At 40.4% G+C, this 26,405-nt stretch overlaps 1 protein-coding gene across 1 annotated transcript in view; it reads right to left on the bottom strand.

Moving 5' to 3' along the window:
• The window catches only part of LOC126106592 (chymotrypsin-like protease CTRL-1), a 156,723-nt gene that overhangs the window by 12,485 nt on the left and 117,833 nt on the right, over positions 1-26,405 (bottom strand). The window contains exon 7 of the mRNA XM_049912936.1: positions 18,951-19,147. Within this exon, the coding sequence (XP_049768893.1) occupies positions 18,951-19,147 (197 nt within the window). The remainder of the gene's footprint in view (positions 1-18,950; positions 19,148-26,405) is intronic.

The following is a 26,405-nucleotide window of genomic DNA, read 5'->3' as shown; positions in this document are numbered from 1 at the left end:
TCAGGGTACCCTCCGCCACACACCGTCAGGTGGCTTGCGGAGTATGGATGTAGATGTAGATGTAGTCCAATTGTCAAGTATAACCTCTACTCATACTATTTTGCAGGAACTATCTACTTCAATTTCACTACAAGGTAAACTACTACTGATAGCAATAAAAACTCTACCACCAACTGTATTTAATCCATCCTTTCTAAACACTGTTACGTCAGTTGAAAAAATTTCAGCCAAACTTATTTCCAGCTTTAGCCAGCTTTCTGTACCTATAGCTATTTGAGCTTTAGTGCTTTCTATTAGGGCTTGGAGCTCTTGTTATTTCCCAACACAGCTACAACAATTTACAACTACAATACTGATCTGACTATCTTATTGTGTTTTACCTGCCCCCTTTCAGATGGATACCCTTTCTGTGGTTTCCTGAGACCCTCTGACCTAAAAAAACCACCCAGTCCCTTCCACACAGCCCCTGCTACCCATTTAGCTGCTTCTTGTGTGTAGTGGACTCCTGACATATTAAGCGGAACCTGGAAACCCACCACCTGATGGTGCAAACCAAGGAATCTGCAGCCTACATGGTCACAGAACCGCCTGAGCCTCTGATTCAGACCCCCCACTCGGCACTGCACCAAAGGACCAGTCGGTTCTGTCGACAATGTTGCAGATGGTGAGCTCTGCCTTAATCTCACAAGCAAGACTGGCAGTCTTTACAATTTCTGCTAATCGCCTGAAACCACAGAGAATATCCTCCGATCCAAAGTGACACACGTCATTGGTACCAACATGGGCCACCACCTGCAGTTGGCTGCATGCTGACTCTTCACGGCATGCAGTAGCACCATTTCCACATCTGGAATGACTCCCCCCAGTTTGCACACAACGTGCTCACGGGCTTCCTTCCCCTCCTTGGCAGACATGTTCCTACGGGACCCCATTATGTTCCTAATGTTGGAGCTCCCAACTACCAGCAAACTCACCCTCTGGGAATGCCCAGACCTTGTGAGCCGAGAAGCTTCCTCTGGATCAGGGTGGACGACTGTATCCAGCTCGGAGACTTTATCAGCTACAGATAGCACCTGAAACCTGTTCGTCAAATGAACTGGGGAGGCCCTACAAGTGGTCCATCAGAAAGTCTTTCACTGCCTGCCAGACTTTGGAATTATCTCTCACTCAACAACAGGTGAGGGATCAACATCAGTGCAGGCAGTACCCAGGGTGGCCACAGCAGTCGACCAATCAGGGGACATGTGGGACTTGCTCGACATCCCTCGCATACCCACATCAGACACACCGCCCCCCCCCCCCCCCCCCCCCCGACACACACACAGTGATGCCCCTTGGCAGCAGCCTCAAGCTGTGTAACGGAAGCCAATGCAGTCTGGCAGCCTGGAGCTGTGAGTGATGGGTCAACAACTCAGCTCGCATCTGTACACAGCAATCACAGTTCCTATCCATTACTGAAGTCTCTCATGTTTGAAGCTCATAAAAATGTGTAATAAATGGATGGTGTACTCGCCTTATTAGCAGCAGGAACTCGCGGTACACTCTCACTGATGGTCTAACCGACCTAATATTTTCTGCATGGTTGTAGGTGCACCACTAAGTGGACAATGCCTGTTGGTGTAGACTCGCTGTTTTGCTTCCATACTTCAACACCTGACACACTCCCCAGGGGAAAATAAGCATTAATGGCTTGCTCTTGCCACACATGGAGGTACTAAACACCCACTATAATCTGCTAAGCATATTCTAGCCTTTGTCTGCCCCTTCTATATTTATCCTTTCTGCAGTTTCTTCCAGTACCAGGCCAATCATTACTTGATACCGAAGCAGATCTCCCACTAGCCCATCCCCTCTACCGGTGAGGGTACTTCACAGACTTCATCTATTCTTTGGAATAATCCTTCATTTTATATTTTATCCTCTGTGCCATGTTAAAATGGAGGCTCCAGTGCTGTGGTCACAACAGGGGTCTAAGTTGGATGGCACCATCACTGAAGGTCAGATCAAAGCAGATCACTCTACTGCTCCACTGTTGAAACAACACCGTGTACAAGTTGTACTGCCTGTTACTTACCATCAGAATGCAGGTTCTGATAACCCCTTGAGACGTACCATGGTGAGATAGCTCCACTCACTACAATTCTCTGCCTTAAATAAATAATTGATTTCTGTATTGCTTTTACATGGTCCAGTCCACATTAATGTGACCACCATCTAGGCTTGATGCCAATGTGCAATAACTACTCACAGATGCAAGTGGGAGTACTAGCAGCGGGGGGTACATAAAGCATCTCAAGGGGATGCAGAAAACAGAAAAGTTGTTGTCGTGATCTGAAAAAAGAGCAGTTTATATGATTATTGGCTTTTGAGCCAACAGTGGAATAATTTCCAAAGCAGTTAACTTTGCAAACTGTTCAAATGTCACTGTGGTTAAAGTATACAATGCAGAGCCAAACAGCACTATCCAAAACGGGTGCTGAGCAATGGTGGTCCACCAGGCCATAGTCAGTTTATGGTTGGAGTGCTAACATCACTGTTACAGACAGCCTGCATTATCCAGTTATGCTAGCTACTGATGCAACGTACATATGGACCATGATAACCCCTTCAGCATCAACTATGGCCTGAAGATGCCACACTGAAGTGCTGAAACTGGTAGCTACACAACAAATAAGATCATAAAGATGGCTGTAGGCATTTAAGTTTCTTACAATAGTGAATGACCATGGTTCCCAAGACCTCCGGTCAAAAGGATGGACATACAAAAAGAAAAGTAGATGAAAAGGGTGAACAAAAGCTGTGGAGATATCTAGAGGTGAATAGACACACAACTGTTGAGCAACTGATGACCCAAATGACCAAAGGCACTACCAACATATCCCCTCAATCACTGCTCAGCTAATGTTACTGTCTATGGGCATCCACAGCAGGTGCCTGGATAATGAACACATGCTTACTGCTGTTCATCAGCATTGAAGGCTGGGATTTGCTTGCCAGTACTGTAACTGAACGTACACTGAGTGGTGACAGGTGGCCTTTACAGATGTACCACATTTTAAGATGGTCATTGGCATGTACAGCATGAAATGATTGAAAGCAAACACCCCCCCCCCCCCCCCCCACACACACACACACCAGTCGTTAGTAGGTTTCAGGCCAGAGGAGGGAGAGGAGGGAGCATTGTGGTCTGGAGAATGTTTTTGTGGTATTCCCTGGGTGATCTCGTCATTCTGGAAGGTACAGTGGACCAACCCAAGTATGCAGCTGTCCTTGGGGACCATGCCCATCCCTACATGCAGTTTTTTTTTTTTTTACCATCATCATGATGGCACCTACCAGTGGACAGTTCAACATGTTACACAGCTTGCATTGTATGTGTGTGGCTCAAAGAACACCAGGATGACTTTACCGTACTCCCCTGGCCACCATACTCCTTGGATTTAAACCTGTTCAAGAATCTGCAGGACCACTTCAACTGGGCTGTATGTGCCATGGATCCTCAACTGAGAAACCTAGTGCAGACGGCCACGGCATCCGAGTCAACATGCCTCCACATCCCTGTCGGTACCTTCTAGAACCTCACTGACTGACTTCCTGAACGTCTCACAGTGTACCACGCTACAAAAGGTGGTTATTCAGGCTTTTGACAGGTGGACACAGTAATGTGACTGGACAGTGAATATACACAATGCACTTACCATGAGTATACAGAATGGCCAAATTCTTGTCCACACTGTATTGCACAAAACTTTACTGTCTGCACGATAGTTTTCAGACTGCTGATGATAATGATGTATTTCGTTCTTAAGGAAACGGTTTATGTAAAGAAATGTTCACAAACTATGATACCTGTAAACCTTATGCATGTCAGAATTAAACCCCACTAAAAATTGCCTGTTTTCACTTTGATATAGAACATTTGAAAGCCCTCATTCTCCTGTTTCTGACAGTGGTTTTACTTTCGCAAAACTTAATATTTTAAAAGTTATTCATATTCAAAATTTTCATGTTCTATAATGTTACAGTCTTAAAATGCAATCCTGTCAAAATTCTACTGTTGTAGTTTCGTAGCCATGAGTTTTCTTATTGCAAAAGTTTATACTTTCCCTAAAATAGCATGTTAGTTTAATAAATACTCAAATTATAGAAGTTAACTTTCTATAAAATCCTTGCTGGGCTCTGGAAATACCAGTGTACTTAAAAACTTCCATTTCATAATATATTACCCATAATTTTGCCGATTTCTGACAGAACAGATTATAGTTAATTATGATAACTTCATTTTATTTTTGCATGTTTTATGTTTTCTGCTCTTTACATTAATGTAAAAAATCTGATAGTCATCTACTGTACCAGTTTGTCATTTTTAGCTATGTGTGTCTTCATATAGACATCACACACAAAGCCGCAAAGAGTCTGTAATGACAATCCAACATGTAAGGTTCTGTAGCCAACATCCAGTAGTCAAAATTTATTTTATCTACACTAATCAGGCAGAACATTATGACCACCAACCTACTATCAATATAAAAGCATCCAGGCAATAGCAACATCACCTGGTGACGAATAACTGCTAGTCAGACACATACGTGGTGCATGTAGTATCAGTGAGCAAGCTGTCTGCGTGTAGAATGAGGAAGGTGCGAAATCTATCTGAGTTTGACAGAGGGCAGACTGTGACTGGATCCTAAAGCATCGACTGTGCACCAACCAGTGCAGCACTGTAAAATGGCATCAAAGAGTTTCTGACACGCACGCCAGTAGAAGGGCATTGCCACACCTCCAGGAAGAATGAGTTTGGCACTCCATGTCAACACTGACAACCATCGCATATTGCTGGTTGGGCCCAGTACAGTCACAGACTTTGAGAGCATCAGTACTGATGAATAGGAAGACGATACTTGGTCTGTGTTCTGCAAGTAGTTATAGTGTGTAAAAGTAATTGCATGTAGAAGGCACAAGAAGCACATCAAGCCTCCTCATAATGAGAAGTTAAGTTATATTTTTTTCCTTTTTAGAAATAAAGTGTTCTGTTAAACTGCAAGTGTTATGTACGGATCATTTTGGTTTCCTGCCACCAACTTCTCTTCATCCTTGTTTGTGTCAGTGCTGACTCCAACTGTAGCCGACACGAAAGTAATTTCCCGGAGGCTTGCCATGAGCATTTCGAAAACAGTATGACTTGTCGGGTGTTCGAAAAGTGCTGTGGTGAGTGTCTTCAATACATGGCAAACCCAAGGTGAATTCATGCCCACCCATCGTGAGGCTGGCCGGCCACCTCTCATTACAGACCTCAGACATTGTGGGCTCACTGGTACAACAGGACAGGCAACAAACTGTGGTAAAACTAACATCAGACTTTTAATGCTGGGCAGAGCACAAGTGTGTCTGAACACACAGTGCGCTGGACACTCCTAACTATGGGCCTCCACAGCTGACGTCCCATGCATGTGCCTATGTTTACACCGTGATGTTGGCAACTATGACTGAAATGGGCTTGTGACCATCAGCAGTGGACGTTGCCACAGTGGCAGAGCATTACATGGTCTGATGAATCCCAATACCTTCTACATCACACTGATGGGAGGGCGTGAATCTGTCATCTTCCAAGTGAACAGATCCTTGACACCTGTACAGTGGGACAGAGGCAGCTCCATTATGCTGTGGGGAACATTCACATAGGCATCCATGTGTCCAGTGGAGCTCGTGCAAGGTACCAAGATGGCCAAGGAGTATCATACACTGGTTGTAGACCACATACACCCCTTCATGACAACCATGTTTCCCAAAGGTTGCGGCTGGGCCCTGTCACAAGGCCAGGAGTGTGATGGAGTGGTTCAAAGAAAACAGTGGTGAGTTCCAATTGATGTGCTCGCCCCCAACTCACCAGATCTGACCCAATCAAACACACCTGGGAGGCAATTGAATGTGCTGTTAGAGCTCGTTGCCCCCCTCCCTGGAATTTACTGAAATTAGTGACTGGTGTGTGATGCCAGCTCCATCCAAAGACCTACCACAGCATTATTGCTTCCATGCCATGATGCATTGCTGCTGTTATCTATGCCAAAGGTGAACATACTGGCTATTTCATAGGTAGTAATAATCTTCAGGCTGTTCAGTGCGTAGTGAATCTAAAACAAGTTGTCAGTGAGTGACATATCTTATGTACAACAGAATCAAGTCTACATGTGGCAAGCACAATTTAATGTCTGTCATTACAATTTGTGAACTTGTGAAACCTCTTATATTTGGTGTAGCTTACCAGTTTGTGTTACAAAGTTGATGTTATTACACTGCAAGAAAGCTGATTATCAAAACCAAGTTTAGTGTTGGTAATGGCGAAGAGAATGAACAGGTACAGCCTACAGCATTGTGTACATTTACTTAACAATTGTTTATAACATCAAATACCCACAGAAGGAAGATCAAGGAAAAAGAACATCCATGAGGAATCAAACAGGTGGATAACATTTCATCATCATCGTCGTCATTGTCATCATTGTAGATAGTTCTGAATGGAAGGATTATTGTTGTTATTATTAAACCCGTGGAGGCCCAGGTTTGTTATTATTATTATTATTATTACAAAGCAACTGTAGGCTATGTAAGCTCTTTGCTGCTGACTTAACAATATTTTACCAAATTTGTCTGTTGTTTTCAGCTCCCTGATGATAATCTTTCTTTTAGGAGAATCATCTACAGTAATCTTGATGACTCTGTCTTATTATAACCTCATTATATGAGTAATCCACTTCAAGCTTTGAGTTTTGGTATAATGTTACTATCTTTAAATAGAGCACTTGGCTCCACAAGTATGATAATGGGAAGTTGCAGATGGAATACAAATAACAAAAGGAGTAAAGGTAATAAACACTCACTGTATACAGCTAAGGCCAGAACCAACTAGTTCATAATGTATTCACATGAAGCTACATTATCATGGGCAACTGAATTGTTGAGCTGCTGCACCACTGGAGAGAAGCAGCCTTGCCAATCAGGAAGTCAGAATATAGATTATGAGAATTTATCTAAGAATAGCAAACTATATCGGAGCAAGACAAGCAACAAATTTTTCACTTTGCAAAATGAAGACTATACAGACATAGATAAAAGATCTAGTTATTTAAAAAAGGTGTTTATGCAAGCAGCAAAGGATGTTGCACGTATGCAGAACATAAAAGGGAAGAAAATCTCAATCAGACTGAAGCAATTTTAAAGAGAATGTGAGTGTTCTTAGCAAGCAATAACATAATAGAGTAAGCTGAATTCAAGAAATACCCTCTTCAAAAAATGTTGCATTGATGTTGTTTTGAAGATCTTTGTTGGTTTGAAAGTGCTTCCCTCAGTTCAGGGAAAAGGTGAAAGTCACTGAGTACCAGGTCAGGACTGTACAGCAGATGATAGAAAATGTCCCATTGAAATTGTTCAAGGAGCCATTGGGTTCTGCCAGCAGTGTATGGACGAGCGTTGTCGTGGATCAACACAATACCTGAAGTCATATGCAAATTTGGTCATTCAAATATATATACTGCTTGACTGCTCGGTGAAGGTATGTTCTCGAAACTTAAACAAAAGCCCATCCCGAGCTACTGAGCGTCTCTCCTGCAGAGTCTTCCACTGGAGTTTATCTATCATCTCCGTAACGCTTTCGCGATTACTAAATGATCCTGTAATGAAGCGCGCTGCTCTCCATTGGATCTTCTCTATATCTTCTATCAATCCTATCTGGTACAGATCCCACACTGCCAGGTCAGGACTGTACAGCAGATGATAGAAAATGTCCCATTGAAATTGTTCAAGGAGCCATTGGGTTCTGCCAGCAGTGTATGAACGAGCGTTGTCGTGGATCAACACAATACCTGAAGTCATATGCAAATTTGGTCATTCAAATATATATACTGCTTAACTGCTCGGTGAAAGTATATTCTCGAAACTTAAACAAAAGCCCGTCCCGAGCTACTGAGCGTCTCTTCTGCAGAGTCTTCCACTGGAGTTTATCTATCATCTCCGTAACGCTTTCGCGATTACTAAATGATCCTGTAATGAAGCGCGCTGCTCTCCGTTGGATCTTCTCTATATCTTCTATCAATCCTATCTGGTACAGATCCCACACTGCTGAGCAGTATTCAAGCAGTGGGCAAACAAGCGTACTGTAACCTACTTCCTTTGTTTTTGGATTGCATTTCCTTAGGATTCTTCCAATGAATCTCAATCTGGCATCTGCTTTACCGACGATCAACATTATATGATCATTCCATTTTAAATCACTCCTAATGCATACTCCCAGATAATTTATGGTATTAACTGCTTCCAGTTGCTGACCTGCTATTTTGTAGGTAAATGATAAAGGATCTATCTTTCTGTGTATTCGCAGCACATTACACTTGTCTACATTGAGATTCAATTGCCATTCCCTGCACCATGCGTCAATTCGCTGCAGATCCTCCTGCATTTCAGTACAATTTTCCATTGTTACAACCTCTCAATATACCACAGCATCATCTGCAAAAAGCCTCAGTGAACTTCCGATGTCATCCACAAGGTCATTTATGTATATTGTGAATAGCAACGGTCCTATGATACTCCCCTGTGGCACACCTGAAATCACTCTTACTTCGGAAGACTTCTCTCCATTGAGAATGACATGCTGCATCCTGTTATCTAGGCACTCCTCAATCCAATCACACAATTGGTCTGATAGTCCATATGCTCTTACTTTGTTCATTAAATGACTGTGGGGAACAGTATCGAACGCCTTGCAGAAGTCAAGAAACACGGCATCTACCTGGGAACTTGTGTCTATGGCCCTCTGAGTCTCATGGACGAATAGCGCGAGCTGGGTTTCACATGACCGTCTTTTTTGAAACCAATGCTGATTCCTACAGAGTAGATTTCTAGTCTCCATAAAAGTCATTATACTTGAACACAATACATGTTCCAAAACCAAAATTCTACAACTGATCGACGTTAGAGATATAGGTCTATAGTTCTGCACATCCGCTCGACATCCCTTCTTGAAAATGGGGATGACCTGTGCCCTTTTCCAATCCTTTGGAATGCTATGCTCTTCTAGAGACCTACGGTACACCGCTGCAAGAAGGGGGGCAAGTTCATTCGCGTACTCTGTGTAAAATTGAACTGGTATCCCATCAGGTCCAGAGGCCTTTCCTCTTTTGAGCGATTTTAATTGTTTCTCTATCCCTCTGTCGTCTATTTCGATATCTACCATTTTGTCATCTGTGCGACAATCTAGAGAAGGAACTACAGTGCAATCTTCCTCTGTGAAACAACTTTGGAAAAAGCCATTTAGTATTTCGGCCTTTAGTCTGTCATCCTCTGTTTCAGTACCATTTTGGTCACAGAGTGTCTGGACATTTTGTTTTGATCCACCTACCACTTTGACATAAGACCAAAATTTCTTAGGATTTTCTGCCAAGTCAGTACATAGAACTTTACTTTCGAATTCATTGAACGCTTCTCGCATAGCCCTCCTCACACTACATTTCGTTTCACATAATTTTTGTTTGTCTGCAAGGCTTTGGCTATGTTTATGTTTGCTGTGAAGTTCCCTTTGCTTCCGCAACAGTTTTCTAACTCGGTTGTTGTACCACGGTGGCTCTTTTCCGTCTCTTACGATCTTGCTTGGCACATACTCATCTAACGCATAATGTACGATGGTTTTGAACTTTGTCCACTGATCCTCAACACTATCTGTACTTGAGGCAAAACTTTTGTGTTGAGCCAACAGGTACTCTGAAATCTGCTTTTTGTCACATTTTCTAAACACAAAAATCTTCCTACCCTTTTTAATATTCCTATTTACGGCTGAAATCATCGATGCCATAACCACTTTATGATCGCTTTATGATCAGTGTAATAAGTCATGGTTGCAAAAGAATGGAAAAACTGATAGAAACTAGCTTGAAGGAAGATCAGTTTGGGTGCCAGAGGAATGTAAGTACTTATGAGGCAGTAATGATTCAGCTACTATATTAGAAGATGTTGAAGAAAGGAAAGATTTAGAGATAGCTTTTGACAATTCTGACTGGAGTACACTGCTTGAAATTCTGATGATAGCTGGGATGAAATACAGGGAGCAAAATGTTATCTTCAACTTGAACAAAAACCACACTGCAATTAGGAGTCAAGTTGAAGGATATGAAAGGGAAGCAGTAGTTGCGAAGGCAGTCAAGATAGGGTTGTGGCCCATCCCTAATGTTATTCAGTCTGTACATTGAATGAGCAGTAAAGGAAATAAAGCAAAAGTTTGTAAATGAAATGAAGTTGAGGGTGAATAAACAAAAACTTTGAGGTCTGCAGATGACATTGTAATTCTGTCAGAGATGGCAAAGGACATGGAAGAATAGCTGAATGGAATGGATAGTTTCTTGATAAGAGGTTATAAGATGATGTAGTGGGACAAACATGGTACATCAACCAAATATTACTGCACCACATATTAGTATACAACCCGACACCAATCATCTTACAACTCTGCACACTTCACTTACATGTATTGCCACAAACTATATGGTGGAATGTGTTAATGACACCTGTAAAGCTTTGTGTAGCTAATCAAGTAACACGGCAGTGTTTCAAAAGTAATTTCTCAAAACAAATTGCAAACAAACAGCATGTTTTCATATTTTTGATAAACCCTGGCAATTTAAAGATTATACCAAACAATATATTTGAAACTTAAGGAAATGTTAGCTACAAAATCCAAATTGTAATTAAGAAGTAAATCAACTTTATATGTTTTGCGTTATTGGATCTGACACAAAGTACTATTTTGTAAAGAAAATCATGAAATCCAAAATAATCATTATTAAGTGTTAATTTGGAAATTTATTCCATACAAAACCACAGTATTAGAAGCAATACAGTCTCTGGCAGCTGGAGTCACACTCTGGCTGCAGCTGCTATAGACTGTGGTCATGTATGTGTATTGGTTACAGATGTCACATTTTTGCATTTCACCAAAGTGCGTTCACTTCATAAAAAACCAGCTTAATGAGGAAATCTAGTAATGTATCTGGAATTCATTGAAAACATTATCCACAAAAGCCAATTTGCAATTAAGAAGAAAATCAGTATTTTATATTTTGCAATATTGGATCAGATATAAAAGATTATTTTGCACAGTAAATCACAAAATTCACAATTACAACCACTGTGTATCAATTTGGCAATTTATTTCCTGTAAAACTACTGCAGCAAGAACTTTTGTAACCAACTTTTTTAACTGTAAGTTATGTATTGGGCAATTTCAGTAATTACTGTTTCGTTTACTTGATTGACAAAAAGATACATATACGTGAGCAGCAGAGGCAAGAGGGGAGAGGATTTAGTTGCTGTTGTGAGTTTTGTTACTGCTTATGGTGGATTAGAGGAAATTCACAATAAATATCAAGAAGATGTAAAGTGGTGTTAACTTTTAGAAAACCCGGATCCCCTAAATTATGGTTGCTCAGGCTGTGAAGACAGATTTGCATCCTGGATTCTTTGTGGAGAATTATCAAACATGAGATGCATATCCCAGTCTACTAAAATTACTTGTAGTGATAAATATTTGTCTGAAAGTTTACCACAGGTCATATTTATAATACAACCATTTATGTTTGATTACTATATAATACGTCATAATGAAAATCAATGAAAGTAAAACTAGATTACTGGCATGTGGCTGAATTCAGCCAGGTGACAGTGAAGGAATTGGATTATAAAAGGAGACACTGAAAGTAGTAGAAGGGTTTTGTTAGTTGGGCAGAAAAATAGCTGACACTGGCCAAAGTAGAGAGGATATACAATGCAGAATGGTTATAGCACAAAAGGATTTCTGAAAATGATGAATTTTTTTAACACTGAAATAAATTGGTAAAGAATGTCTAGACTTATTGTTGTGTGATTTTCAATTTTTATTTTTTTCTCTTTCACTACAGAACTGTTTCGGTTCAACTGCCATTATCAAATGACCTGCAGTACATTGTGGGTCACATTATTTTCATTACACATTTTTATATTGTAGAAAAGAATAGAAGGTTTCAAAATTGGGTGCTACAGAAGAATGTTGAAGATTAGGTATCTAGATGGTCTCATTAACGAGGATGTTCCAAACTGAATTAGGGAAAAAAAGAAATTTATAGCATATCCTAACTAAAAGAAGGGACTGGTTGAGAGAACACATTCTAAGACAGGCATGGGCCACATTTGTTGACTTGTGGACCTGATTCTTCAGATATTTACATTTAGTTAGGAATTATAAAATTATTAGTTTACTTACAAAATTTTAAGATGTTGATGTTGTTGTGGTCTTCAGTCCAGAGACTGGTTTGATACAGTTCTCCATGCTACTCTATTCTGTGCATTTCCAATTAACTACTGCACCCTACATCCTTCTAAATCTGGTTAGTGTATTCATCTCTTGGTCTCCCTCTATGATTTTTACCCTCCATGCTGCCCTTCAATACTAAATTGGTGATCCCTTGATGCCTCAGAACATGTCCTACCAACCAATCTCTTCTTCTAGACAAGTTGTGCCACAAATTCCTCTTCTCCCCAATTCAATTCAGTACCTCCTCATTAGTTATATGATACACCCATCTAATATTCATCATTCTTCTGTAGCACCACACTTCAAAAGCTTCTATTCTCTTCTTGTCTAAACTATTTATTGTTTATGTTTCACATCCATACATGGCTACACTCCATACAAATACTTTGGGAAAAGACTTCCTGACACCCCAGACAGCAAAACTCATCTACTACATTAAGTGTCTCATTCCCTAATCTAATTCCATCATCACCACCTGATATTGTTAGACTACATTCCATTATCCTGGTTTTGCTTTTGTTGATGTTCATCTTATAGCCTCCTTTCAAGACACTGTCCATTCCGTTGAACTGCTCTTCCAGGTCCTTTGCTTTCTCTGACAGAATTAGAATGTCTTTGGCAAATCTCAAAGTTTTTATTTCTTCTCCATGGATTTTAATTCCTACACCAATTGTTTCCTTTACTTCTTGCTCAATGCATAGATTGAATAACATTGGGGATAGGCTACAAACCTGTCTCACTCCCTTCCCAACCACTGCTTCCCTTTTGTGCCCATCAACTCTTATAACTGCCATCTGGTGCCTGTACAAATCGTAAATAGCCATTCACTCCATGTATTTGACCCCTGCCACCTTCATAATTTGAAAGAGAGTATTCCAGTCAACATTGTCAAAAGCTTTCTCTCAGTCTACAAATGCTAGAAATGTAGGTTTGTCTTTCCTTAATCTATCATCTAAGATAAGTCATAGGGTCAGTATTGCCTCATGTGTTCCAACATTTCTGCAGAATCCAAACTGATCTTCCCCAAGGTTGTCTTCTGCCTGTTTTCCCATTTGTTTGTAAAGAATTCATGTCAGTATTTTGCAGCCGTGGATTATTAAACTGATAGTTCAGTAATTTTCACATCTGTCAACACCGGCTTTCTTTGGGATTGGAATTATTATATTCTACTTGAAGTCTGAGGATATTTCACCTGTCTCATACATCTTGCTCACTAAACAGTGGAGTTTTGTTAGGGCTGGCTCTCCCAAGGCTATCAGTATTTCTAATGGAATGTTGTCTACTCCGGGGGCCTTGTTTCAACTTAGGTCTTTCAATGCTCTGTCAGATTCTTCACACAGTATCATATCTCCCATTTCATCTTCACCTACATCCTCTTCCATTTCCATAATATTGCCCTCAAGTACATTGCCCTTGTATAGACCCTCTATATACTCCTTCCACCTTTCTGCTTTCCCTTCTTTGCATAGAAATGGTTTTCCATCTGAGCTCTTAATATTTATACAAGTGGTTCTCTTTTCTCCATAGGTCTCTTTAATTTTCCTGTAGGCAGTATCAATCTTACCCCTAGTGATATATGCCTCCACATCCTCACTTTTGTCCTCTAGCCATCCCTGCTTAGCCATTTTGCACTTCCCACCAATCTCATTTTTGAGATGTTGGTATTGCTTTCTGCCTGCTTCATTTACTGCATTTTTATATTTTCTCCTTTCATCAAATAAATTCAATACCTTTTCTGTTACCCAAGGATTTCTACAAGTCCTCCTATTTTTACCTACTTGATCCTCTGCTGTCTTCACTATTTCATCTCTCAAATCTACCCAATCTTCTTCTACTGTATTTCTTTCCCCTGTTCTTGTCAATCATTCCCTAATGCTCTCCCTGAAACTCTCTACCACCTCTGGTTCTTTCAGTTTATCCAGGTCCCATTTCCTTAAATTCCCACCTTTTTGCAGTTTCTTCAGTTTTAATCTACAGTTCATAACCAATAGATTGTGATCAGAGTCTACATCTGCCCCTGGAAATATCTTATAATTTAAAACCTTCTTCCTAAACCTCTGTCTTGCCATTATAAACTATCTGAAACCTTCCAGTGACTCCAGGCCACTTCCACGTATACAACCTTCTTCCATGATTCTTAAACCAAGTGTTAGCTATGAATAAGTTATGCCCTGTGCAAAATTCTACCAGGTGGCTTCCTCTTTCATTCCTCACCCCCATTCCATATTCACCTACTACTTTTCCTTCTCTTCCTTTTCCTACTATCAAATTCCAGTCTCCCTTCACCATCTGAATAATTTCTTTTACCTCATCATACATTTCTTCAATTGAAGAAATTGTGGTAGGCGTGGGCTTTGTGTCTATCTTGGCTGCAATAATGCATTCAGTATGCTGTTCATAGTAGCTTAAGTACACTGCTATTTTTTTATTCATTATTAAATCTACTCCTGCATTACCCCTATTTGATTTTGTATTTATAACCCTGTATTCACCAGACCAGAAGTCTTGTTCCTCCTGCCACCAAACTTCACTAATTCCCACTATACCTACTTTTAACCTATCCAATTCCCTTTTTAATTTTCTTATCTACCTGTCTGATTAAGGGATCTGACATTCCACACTGCGATCTGTAGAACACCAGTTTTATTTCTCCTGATAACTACGTCCTCCTCCCAGAGATCCAAGTGGGGGACTATTTTACGTCTGCAAAATTTTATCCAAGAGGATGCCATCATCATTTAACCATACAGTAAAGCTGCATGCCCTCGGGAAAAATTACGGTTGAAATTTCTCCTTGCTTTCAGCCGTTTGCAGTACCAGCACAGCAAGGCCATTTTGGTTAGTGTTGCAAGGCCAGATCAGTCAGTCATTCAGACTGTTGCCCCTACAACCGCTGAAAAGGCTGCTGCTCCTCTTCAGGAACCACTCGTTTGTCTGGCATCTCAACAGATACCCTTCCATTGTGGTTGCACCTGTGGTACGGCTATCTGTATCACTGAGGCTTGCAATCCTCCCCACCAATGGCAAGGTCCATGGTTCATCGGAGTCAAGATGCTAACTGTCTTAAAAACTTCCATTGGAAAATTCTGTCTTGCCTTGGTCTTCCTCCCAGAAATTTCTTCCATGAGCCATATTGAAACCAGTCGCAGGCTGGATATGAGCCACAGGCTGCCTGTTGCCTACACATGTTCTAAGGCACTCTGCATGCACACCAGAAACAGTCACTCCAGATATAGAATGGCTGCTTTCAGATGCCATGGAGAGCACAGGGTGCAGCCAGCTGCAGGTGGTGACTCATGTTGGTACTAACAATGTGTAGTGGTTTGGATCAGAAGAGATTCTCCCTGGTTTTGTGCAGCTAGCTGAAGCAGTAAGGACTACCAGTCTTGCTTGCAAGATGAACATGGAGCTCACCATCTGTAGCATTCTCAACAGAACTGACTATGGTTCTAGGTTAAAGAGCCAAGTGGAGGGTCTGAATCAGAGGCTGAAATGTACTATGGCCAGGTAGGCTGCAGTTTCCTTTACTTGTACCATAGGATGGTGGGTTTCCAGTTCCACTTAATAGTTCAAGGGTACAATGCACACAAAAGTGCCGAAAGTGCCCAAACCAGATCAAAAGACACACTATTTATGACCAAGGACTGTAATTGCTTTAACTTTAATTTGTAAATGGTTGCTGACCATGCAGCCATGTTTAAAACTTACAGCATTGTTCTTGCTGCACTTCGCTCCATGAAGGACATGGCCAAGCAGACTTGAGACCTCAAATTCAACACCGCAGTTGTAAAATTGCCCAGTGTCATGGGGGGGGTGGGGGGGGGGGGAGGGGTCATGATCCATCTCACTGACTGCCCAGCTTCAAGATGTTGTGGTCCACATTTTCCTTCCTCGTTTGATCTTTTCCCTTCATACTGTTTACATCCCTCCATGATTTGGTGTCACCAGAGCAGACTTCCTCCAGCTTATTGGGCAACTCCCTCATCGCTTTCTGCTGCTCAGTAACTTAAATGTGCACCATCTCCTTTGGGGTTCTCCCAGAACCTGTGTAAGAGTTGCCCTCTTGGCTGCCCTTCTCAATCAACTTAACTTCATTTGCCTTAACACGGGAGAACTCACGTTCCTTTCAGATTCTGTGGTGTCAGATGTGCCTTCATCATTGACACTGATGATTTTTGGTAACATTTTCCAAAACACTGCTCAGTATTTACAGTGGAACTATTTGCCCTGTATCAGGCCACACAGTACATCTGGTGACACAGGCTTCTCAGTTGTGTCATCCGCTTCATCTCTCAGTGCCCTCCAGAGCCTCTGTGTGCTGTACACCATCCATCCCTTAGTGCAGCTGGTTCAGGAAAGCTTTCACTTGCTCACTGTTTATGGAGCCACTGTGATGTTTGTGTGGCTCCCTGGTCACAACAGTCTGATGGTAAACAAGTCCACGGATGTACCTTGGTCTGCTAGTTCTTGCATTCCCTTCACTGTTCTCTGTTGATATCTGACAGCAGGTGATGCCACTTTGGCATCAAAATTGTTCTTCCCTTCGTGGGAACAAACTACAGGGAATTGAAACTCTCCCAGTGGCTTTGACGACCTCCTCTTGGCCCTCCTGCCACAAGGATATCATTTCAGTTAGGTTGCATATTGGGCACTGTCTTTTTAGCCATCGCCATTTTTTAAATGGTGATTCACCATCACTTTGTCCTCATTGCCCTCAACTTTGACAGTTTGCCATTTCCTTATGGAATGCCCTTTTTTTAACCACTTACATTCTCTTTACATTTGCCATGTGAGTTATTGGCCATTTTTGGTGAATGATGAGCAGGCTTTCGATTGCTTTTACTTTTTATCCATTGTAGCAAAATGGCAAAGGACATTCAACCTTCAGTTCAGGACCTCCATTCTCTCTATAGCATATTTTATGGATCTTTCTCCAAGTCCCTGTTTTTAGCTGTCTTTCATTCCATTGATTGGGCTTAAAGTGTAGTCGTTTTTAACTTCTTTTTCACTTTGGTGTTCTACAATCCTGACATGGGCGCATGCGACCCTAGTTGTTTTTGCGCCCTAAAACAAAACAAACAATCATATTCAACCATTCATTTGTTAAAAGATCCATACCGGAAGACTGGAAAGTTACACAAGTCACATCAATATTCATGAATGGAAATAAGAGTACTCCACTGAATTACAGACCCATATCGGTAATGATAATTTCCAAAGGATTTTGGAATATATATTGTGTTCAAACATTATGAATTACCTTGATGAAAGTGGTTTATTGACAAACAGCCAATATTAATTCAGAAAATGTCATACTTGTGAAACACAATCAGCCGTTAATGCTCACAAAGTAATAAGAGCTGTCAACAGGGGATGTCAAATTAATTCCATATTTTTAGATTTCCATAAGGCTTTTTACATTGTTCCTCATAAGCGACTTCTAATCAAATCATGTGGCTATAGAGTATCATTTCAGTAGCACAACTGGACTTGTTATTTTGTATCAGAAAGGCCACTGTACATTGTAAAGGCCAGAAAGTCATCGAGTAAAACAACTGTAAATCTGGTGTTCTGCAAGGAAGTGTAATAGGCCCTCTGGTGTTACTGATCTATATTAATAATTTACGAGCAATATGAGTAGCCCTCTTAGATTGTTTGCAGATGATGCTGTCATTGATTGTCTTTTAAAGTCATCAGATGATCAAAACCAACTGTAAAGTGACTTAGACAAAAGTATGGTGCAAAAGTGGAAACTGACTCTAAACAAGTGAAAAGTAGGAAGTCATCCACAAGACCACAAAAAGGAATCCACTAAATTTCAGCTACAACATAAATTACACAAATCCAGAGGCTGTTAATTCCATTACATACTTAGGGACTACAACAGTGAATAACTTAAAACTGGAGTGATCACATAGATAATGTTGTTGGGGAAAGTAAACCAAAGGCATTGGCAGAACACACTTCTGGAATATTGCTGTGTGGTGTGGGATCTGCACCAGATAGCATTGATGGAAGATTCAAAAAAGTTCAAAGAAGCATAGCTCATTTTGTATTAGCAAGAAAAATGGGAGACAGTGTCTCACATATGATATGTAAACTGGGATAGCAATCATTAAAATAAAGGCTTTTTTGCTACTCCAGGATCGTCGCATGTAACTTCAATCACCAACTTTCTCCTTGGAGGGTCAAAATATTTTGTTGGCACCCACCTACATAGGGAGAAATGACCATCATTAAAAAAAATAAGAGAATCAGAGCTCACATGGAAAGATCAGATTGTTCATATTTCCCGTGTGCTATTTGAGAGGGTAACAGTTGAGAAACAGCTCGAAGGTGGTTCAATGAACACTGTGCCAGGCACTTAATTGTGAATTACAGAGTAATCGTGCAGATGTAGAATGTAATTCTTTGCTGCACTGCAACAAATAAGAAAAGACCAAGAAGACAACCTTATGGAAGGCAAGTCGATGATGTTAAAAAACATGGAGGAGCTGCAGGTTGGTACATCTGAGGACCATAATGCAGGGAAAAGTTTAGAATAGTGCTTTATCCAGCTGTGGCCCATGGCTGTGATTTTGTCGTGTTATATATATATATACATGTCAGTATCTACCTGGTAGTATCGCGTTCTCGTTGCACCGTCCAGCAGCACGAGCGGTGCACCTCCGAAGCCAGAGCAGGCGTCACGCCCCTGCTCTCCCCCGACACACAGCTGGTCATTGGTGACAGGCAGCTTGGAGCTGTAGATCTGCCGGCACTGGTCCAGTGCTACGATGGGCAGCTCCAGCTGCTGCTGCCTCGCTGGTGTCCCTGCAGCACAGCCACTGGCTTTACTCTCTGATCTGGAAACATAGCACTACTTCATACAGTCTACAGGAAATCATTATAAGGTGAGGGGAATGTGGCCACAGACCTACACTTGTAAAATGTCTCACACAGCTCTTTCGTAGGAAAAGTGAGAACTCATTTGGCTACTGCTAAAGACTTCTGGTCATTGTATTGTGATGAATTTCCCTAATCAACTAGTTAATTAAATAAAGATAACCTGTTAAATATATCTAAAAACAAAGATTCTCTAACTTACCAAATGAAAGCATTGGCACGTTGATAGAAACAATAACAAACACAGACACACACACAAATTTCAAGACAGTTGCTTCATCAGGAAAGAGGGAAGGAGAGGAAAAGACGAAAGGATGTGGGTTTTAAGGGAGAGGGTAAGGAGTCATTCCAATCCTGGGAGTGGAAAGACTTACCTTGGGGGGGAAAAAGGGACAGGTATAGACTCGCACACACACACATATCCATCCGCACATATACAGACGGATATGTCTGCTTGTGTCTGTATATGTGCGGATGGATATGTGTGTGTATGCGAGTGTATACCTGTCCCTTTTTCCCCCCAAGGTAAGTCTTTCCGCTCCCGGGATTGGAATGACTCCTTACCCTCTCCCTTAAAACCCACATCCTTTTGTCTTTCCCTCTCCTTCCCTCTTTCCTGATGAAGCAATCATGCTTGAAATTTGTGCGTGTGTTCGTGTTTGTTATTGTTTCTATCAACATACCAACACTTTCATTTGGTAAGTTACAGAATCTTTATTTTTAGACATATTTTTCCCATGTGGAATGTTTCCCTCTATTATAACCTGTTAAATACTTGTTTTTGAGTTTAGCTTTGTATGAAATTGAAACATGGATGATATACAGTTCAGACAAGAAGAAACTAGAAGCTTTTGAAATGTAGTGCTACAGGACAATGCTGAAGAGTATGTGGGTCAATTGGATAACTAATGAGAATGTTTTGAATCGTATTGAGGGTGAAAAAGAAATTTATGGCACAGCTTGACTAAGAAAGTGATCAGTTAATTGGACACATCCTGATGCATCAAAGAATCATCTAAATATCTCTGTAATAGACCTTGAAGTAAGACATGTCCAATACATCCTCCTGCTACCTCCTACTCTGGCCCAGTCACAAGCATCACCTATCCCATCGAAGTCAGGGTTACCTGTGAAACCAGTCATGTGATCTACAAGCTAAGATGTAACCACTGTGCTGCATTCTATGTGTGCATGACTACCAATAAGCTGTCTGTCAGCATGAATGGCCACCAACGAACTGTGGCCGAGAAACAGCTGGACCTCCCAGTTGCTGAATAAGCTGCCCAAGACAATGCTCTTCACTTCAGTAACTACTTCACAATCTGTGCCATCTAGATCCTCCCTGCCAACACCAGCTTTTCTGGATTGCACAGGTGGGCATTCTCCCTGGAATGTATCCTACATTCCCGTAATCCTTATGTCCTCAGCCTTCGTTAGTCATTGTCCTTCACCCACCTGTTCCCTTCCCTGCTCCCACTCCAGCACTACACAACCTTCTATTTCACCAACACACCCACTGTCTTTTTACTTCTCTGCTTTTCCATTGCCCTCTGTCTAACTTCCCAATTGCACCTATCTACCGACCCTCTCCTCATCTCATCCCTGCATGCTCCCACAAGCAGCACTTTACCATCCCCCATCCTTACCCTTCTATCCCTCCCTCTTTGCCCCAGCCTCCTCTTTACCCCCACCACCCAGATCACTTCTCCCATCACATGCAGTTGCTTAGTTGCTTGCAGTCTGGCCTCAGCACCCAGTGACAGTGGTCATGTGTGTGTGTGTGTGTGTGTGTGTGTGTGTGTGTGTGTGAGAGAGAGAGAGAGAGAGAGAGAGAGAGAGAGAGAGAGAGATTGTCTCCTTTAGAAGAAAGCCTTTTGGTTTAAAAGTTTACCAGTTTCACAGTCTTTTTGTTGTGCCTGTCTGCAACTCAACATCTCCACTATATGGTGAGTAGCAGTCTATCCTTTTCATAACAATAGTCAAAATATGTTTTATAAAAGTGGAAATTTATAATGTTTGTAATAGTTTACCACAATTTGACCAAATGAAAACTCATTATCATCTTGTAAAAGTAATGGTACATAAAATGAATATGAATGATAAAAAGCAGAAAAACAGTAAACTACCTTAATGAGTTGGTTAACATCACAAGTTATTCAGGTGCCAGCTGTGTTGGGCACAAGTCTGTGTGCGTTTTTAATCTGAAGTAACTTGTAATAATTAGTGGGAGTCTGTATTTGTGTAAAGAACAAGGAAGACATTGATAATTAATTAATCTATATATATAAAACAAAGTCGAGTTTGTTACAACACTTATAACTCGAGATCTGCTGGACCAATTTTCATGGTTTTTGATTTGTTGGATTTGTCTCCGCCCCGAATAGCAGAATACATCTTAAAAATAATGAAAAATTGACGAATAAAAATTTTCATGGTTTTTGATTTGTTGGATTTGTCTCCGCCCCGAATAGCAGAATACATCTTAAAAATAATGAAAAATTGACGAATACTTGAAAAATGCGTTATTTTCCCTAAAAGTTCTATAGTTTCGGAGCTGTCAAATTTTTTTGTCAAAATCTGTAAGTAATGATTGACATTTATGCATGCGTTCATAAACTATTTAAAATGGATGAATAAACTATTATGTGTATTTTTTTTTTAAAAAGATTGAAAAATATTACGTGTGCGTTCAGAAATGTGTAATGAATACTTAATCATTTCAATAAATGCTCTTTTGTTTATTACATGTCAAACATTTGTTGTCCAATCCTGTCAAATACTGTAACAACTATTTATGTGTGCGTTCAGAAATTTATTTTGTGTAAAATGTCTCGAAAGTTCAGGTAGGTACTGTTATATTTGTTTCTTTTAGACATTAATTTGTGTAAATTATTTATTAAATTAATTAAAGTTTTATTCTACAGGTTAACAAAAGTGTAAATGTCTTTTCATAGGTTGTCTATGATTTTTCTTGATAAGCTATTGTCTATGTCTCGATTGTTTTATGTGGTTTTGTGCGAGAGCATATTCAGTATTACTATTAATAAAAATGCCGCGTCCTAGAAGATCTAATCTTTCCCAGCGGAGCCGTAATGCAATTAGGCAACGGAATATCGCGAGTCAATTATCTGACGAAGAACGAGAAATTGCCCGAGAAGAGCGCCGCGTTAGGATGGAGCAAAGAAGGGCCTTAATTCGTGCTTCTCAAACACAAGAGCAAAGAGAGGCAGACCGTGAAACGGCTAGATTAGAAACGAGAAATCGTCGAGCTTATCGTACAGATGAACAGAGGAATAATCTTCGAAGTGCAAGAAGAAATGGTTCAAGTATTGATTTGAATCGAGCAGCGTTTCGATATGATTGCACCATCGACTACAGCTTGCATCGTTTAGTTTGCATTGGTCCAATGGACGATGTTTGACAGCATTGTTAGACGGATGCCGTACGGCTCACTCAGCGTTAAAATTGCCATTAAACCTTCAAACTACTAAACAACCGACATGTAACATTTCGAAACACTCCGCAATGGCCAAAGTTTTAGTAGCATCAAAAATCATCATATGGGACGAATGCACAATGGCGCACAAACGCGCATTGGAAGTACTAGACCGAACATTAAAAGATCTGCGCAATGACTCGAGATGTTTTGGTGGTTTAATGATTTTATTATCTGGCGATTTCCGACAAACACTACCAGTAATTCCAAGATCTACTGCTGCCGACGAAATAAACGCTTGCCTCAAAGCATCAAATCTGTGGCGATATGTAAACAAACTTCAGCTATCTGTAAATATGAGAGTTGCATTGTTGAACGATCTATCTGCTGATGATTTCTCGAAGCAATTGCTGACTATCGGTAATGGCCGTGTTCCTGTTGACGAATCGAGCGGTTTGATTTCATTTCCTCCAATTTTTTGCAATTTCGTCTCATCAAAAGACGAGCTTATCAACAAAGTATTTCCGGATATCATTGCTAACCACAAAAATACTAAATGGTTAAGTGAGCGAGCAATTTTGGCGGCTAAAAATAAAGATGTAGATGATCTCAATTTTATAATTCAAAATCAAATCGTAGGTACTCTGTATTCATTCAAATCTATCGACTGTGTAACAAACGAAGAAGAAGCCACTAATTATCCAACTGAATTTTTGAACTCCTTGGATGTGCCTGGTTTACCACCGCACAATTTACAACTGAAGGTTGGCTCGGTAGTCATCATGCTTAGAAATTTAAACCAACCAAAACTGTGCAATGGAACGCGTTTGGTGATAAGAAAACTGATGAGCAATGTGATTCACGCGTCGATACTTAAAGAAAAATTTAAAGATGAGGAAGTTCTTATTCCAAGCATTCCGATGATCCCAACAGATATGCCCTTTGAGTTTAAACGAATTCAATTCCCGATTCGTCTAGCCCTCGCCATGACGATCAACAAATCACAGGGCCAATCCTTGACTATTTGTGGCCTCAGTCTAGAAAATGCGTGTTTTTCTCATGGTCAATTGTACGTGGCATGCTCACGTGTCGGCAAACCATCCGAATTATTTGTTCTTGCGCCTGACCAAAAAACAAAGAATGTCGTTTACCACAAGGTGCTTGAATGAAAATCCGATTAATCAGAGTGTATCCCAACCTGCACAACATAATTTTCAATGATTTTTTTCTGACATGTGTTTGAAATACTTAATTATTATTATTTTTTTAATTTTTATTCTCATTCTGTATGTATTCATCGTCATTCATCAAAATAAAATACTTTTATATTTCTATCTATATTAATATTATTTTGTATCATTGTATTACGTTCATCAAAGCCTAAATTAGTTCAGCTAAAAGGTAACACAACATTCATTGACTGTTAGGCGGTACGAAGTTTGCTGGGTCAGCTAGTGAAATATAAAGTATGACTCAATCTGCCAGGAAGTTTCATATCAGCGCACACTCCGCTGCAGTGTGAAAATCTCATTCTGGAAACATCCCCCAGGCTGTGGCTAAGCCATGTCTCCGCAATATCCTTTCTTTCAGGAGTGCTAGTTCTGCAAGGTTCGCAGGAGAGCTTCTGTAAAGTTTGGAAGGTAGGAGACGAGGTACTGGCAGAAGTAAAGCTGTGAGTACCGGGCGTGAGTCGTGCTTCGGTAGCTCAGTTGGTAGAGCACTTGCCCGCGAAAGGCAAAGGTCCCGAGTTCGAGTCTCGGTCGGGCACACAGTTTTAATCTGCCAGGAAGTTTCATGACTCAATGGAATTAAAAATTTTTATTTGGAAAGGAAAATCTTGTCATGAGGGGACTATTTATGAGGTGTGTTGAACAAGTAAGGTGACTTTATATTTTTTTGAAAAAATATTTATTTATTCATCATTATTCACGCTATCCCCTTCATAGCAATCCCTCCCCCAGATACAATACACTTTTGCCAAAACTTATTCCAATCCTTGAAGCACTTTTTGGTACAGCCTTGAGGACTTTCAGCGATGCAGTTTTTATTTCCTCAATTGTTGGAAGTATTCATCCTTTCATAGGTTTCAGTTTTGGGAACAGGAAAAAGTTACAGGAGGCCAAATCTGGTGAATATGGTGGTTGAGACATGATTGTTGTGTTGTTTTTGTCCAAAAAATCTCTCATAAGCAATGGTGAATGAGAAGGAGCATTGTTGTGATGCAAAAACCATGAATTGTTTTTCCACAATTCTAGACTTGTTTGCATATTTCTTCTCACAAATGGCCATAACATCAAAGTAATACTCCTTATTGATCATACGACCTTGGGGCAAAAATTCGTGATGCACTCCTCCATGGCAATTAAAAAAAAACAGTGAGCAAAACTTTGACATATGATCGAACTTAGAATGCTTTTTTCCGTCTTGGCTATCTGGGAAGCTTCCATTGGGACAATTGGGCTTTGGTTTTGATGTCATGGCCATAAAGCCATGTTTTGTCACCAGCTATGACCCCTTTGAGCAAATCAGAATTATCATTGATGTCATTCAAGAGCCCCTGAGCGATGCTCATGTGACGGTTCTTCTGATCAAAACTGAGCAGTTTTGGGACAAACTTCACTGACACACATCTCGTGCCCAAAGTATCCGAAAAAGTTGCAGGAGGTGACCAATATGCCAACATCCTCAGCAACTTCTCTTATGGTAATTTGACAATTTTCTTCACAGCTTCGACGTTATCATCTGTTGTTCATGTTGATCATATGCTGGGGTATCCACAGTGAGGTTTGTCATTGGCATCTACCTGGCCATCTTGGAAGAGCATGTACCGCTTGTAAATATTTTTTTTTTTTCTTTAACTTAAGGGAGACTCCCCGTATACCATTGTGAACATTTCAAGTGTTTTAGAGCACATGATTCCATTTTTCACACAAAATTTGATGCAAATTCTTTGCTCCATTTTTTATAGTAATTGAAAATTGCCCAGCACACTAAAACACATCTAACCTTTCTATCTGTTAAAAACAAATGAAGTATACTGTACACTTGAAACTGTGAACATATGTTCGAGACATGTCAGCTTACTTTTCGAACAGCTCTCAAATAGCAATCAGAAACCTATGTAATGAAGTGGAGATACAAATAATGTAAGTAGTGAAGGCAACAACTCATCATAAAATATATGTAAGGAATTCAATATTGACTGCCTTATCTATAAAAACTGAGAGAAGCAGTTCCTTCCAGAGTTCATATAATTTAGTATTCTAGCATTAACTCAAATAATGTATGAGTGTAATGTGTGAAAACTTGCATAACGAGTTAAAAGTCGAATATTGGTACATAATATTGTTAAGCCAATTTTACTAGTTCACTGAGTAAGTTAAGAGGTAGAAACTTACAATGCAAAAAATTGAAAACAAAATGATTTGGTGGCCCTCATTTTCTGGCCAACACAATACTTGAAATTATGCTTCACTTGGATTATGTTTATAGATAAACACTTCTTGAAAATGAGTGACCAAAGCGTCTGTGTGGCAAGTAGTCCACCAACCTTGACCAATATACACACACAAATCTTTAACTCATCAATATTATGTACTAATCATATTCACAGAAGCTGAACTGTGCAAGTGGGGATTTTACCTGAACATCCTTCAGTCACAAACTCTTCTCAGCTTCCATTAGCTTCTGTCCTTCACCTGCCTCAATCCCTTTCCTAGTCCCCAGTTTTCCCTGCAATCGCTGTCTCTC

Source organism: Schistocerca cancellata, chromosome 10 (genome assembly GCF_023864275.1).
Source record: "Schistocerca cancellata isolate TAMUIC-IGC-003103 chromosome 10, iqSchCanc2.1, whole genome shotgun sequence".
Classification (NCBI taxonomy): Eukaryota; Metazoa; Arthropoda; class Insecta; order Orthoptera; family Acrididae; genus Schistocerca; species Schistocerca cancellata.
The sequence above is the reverse complement of the archived record's forward strand: the minus strand, read 5'-3'. Positions and strand labels throughout refer to the sequence as shown.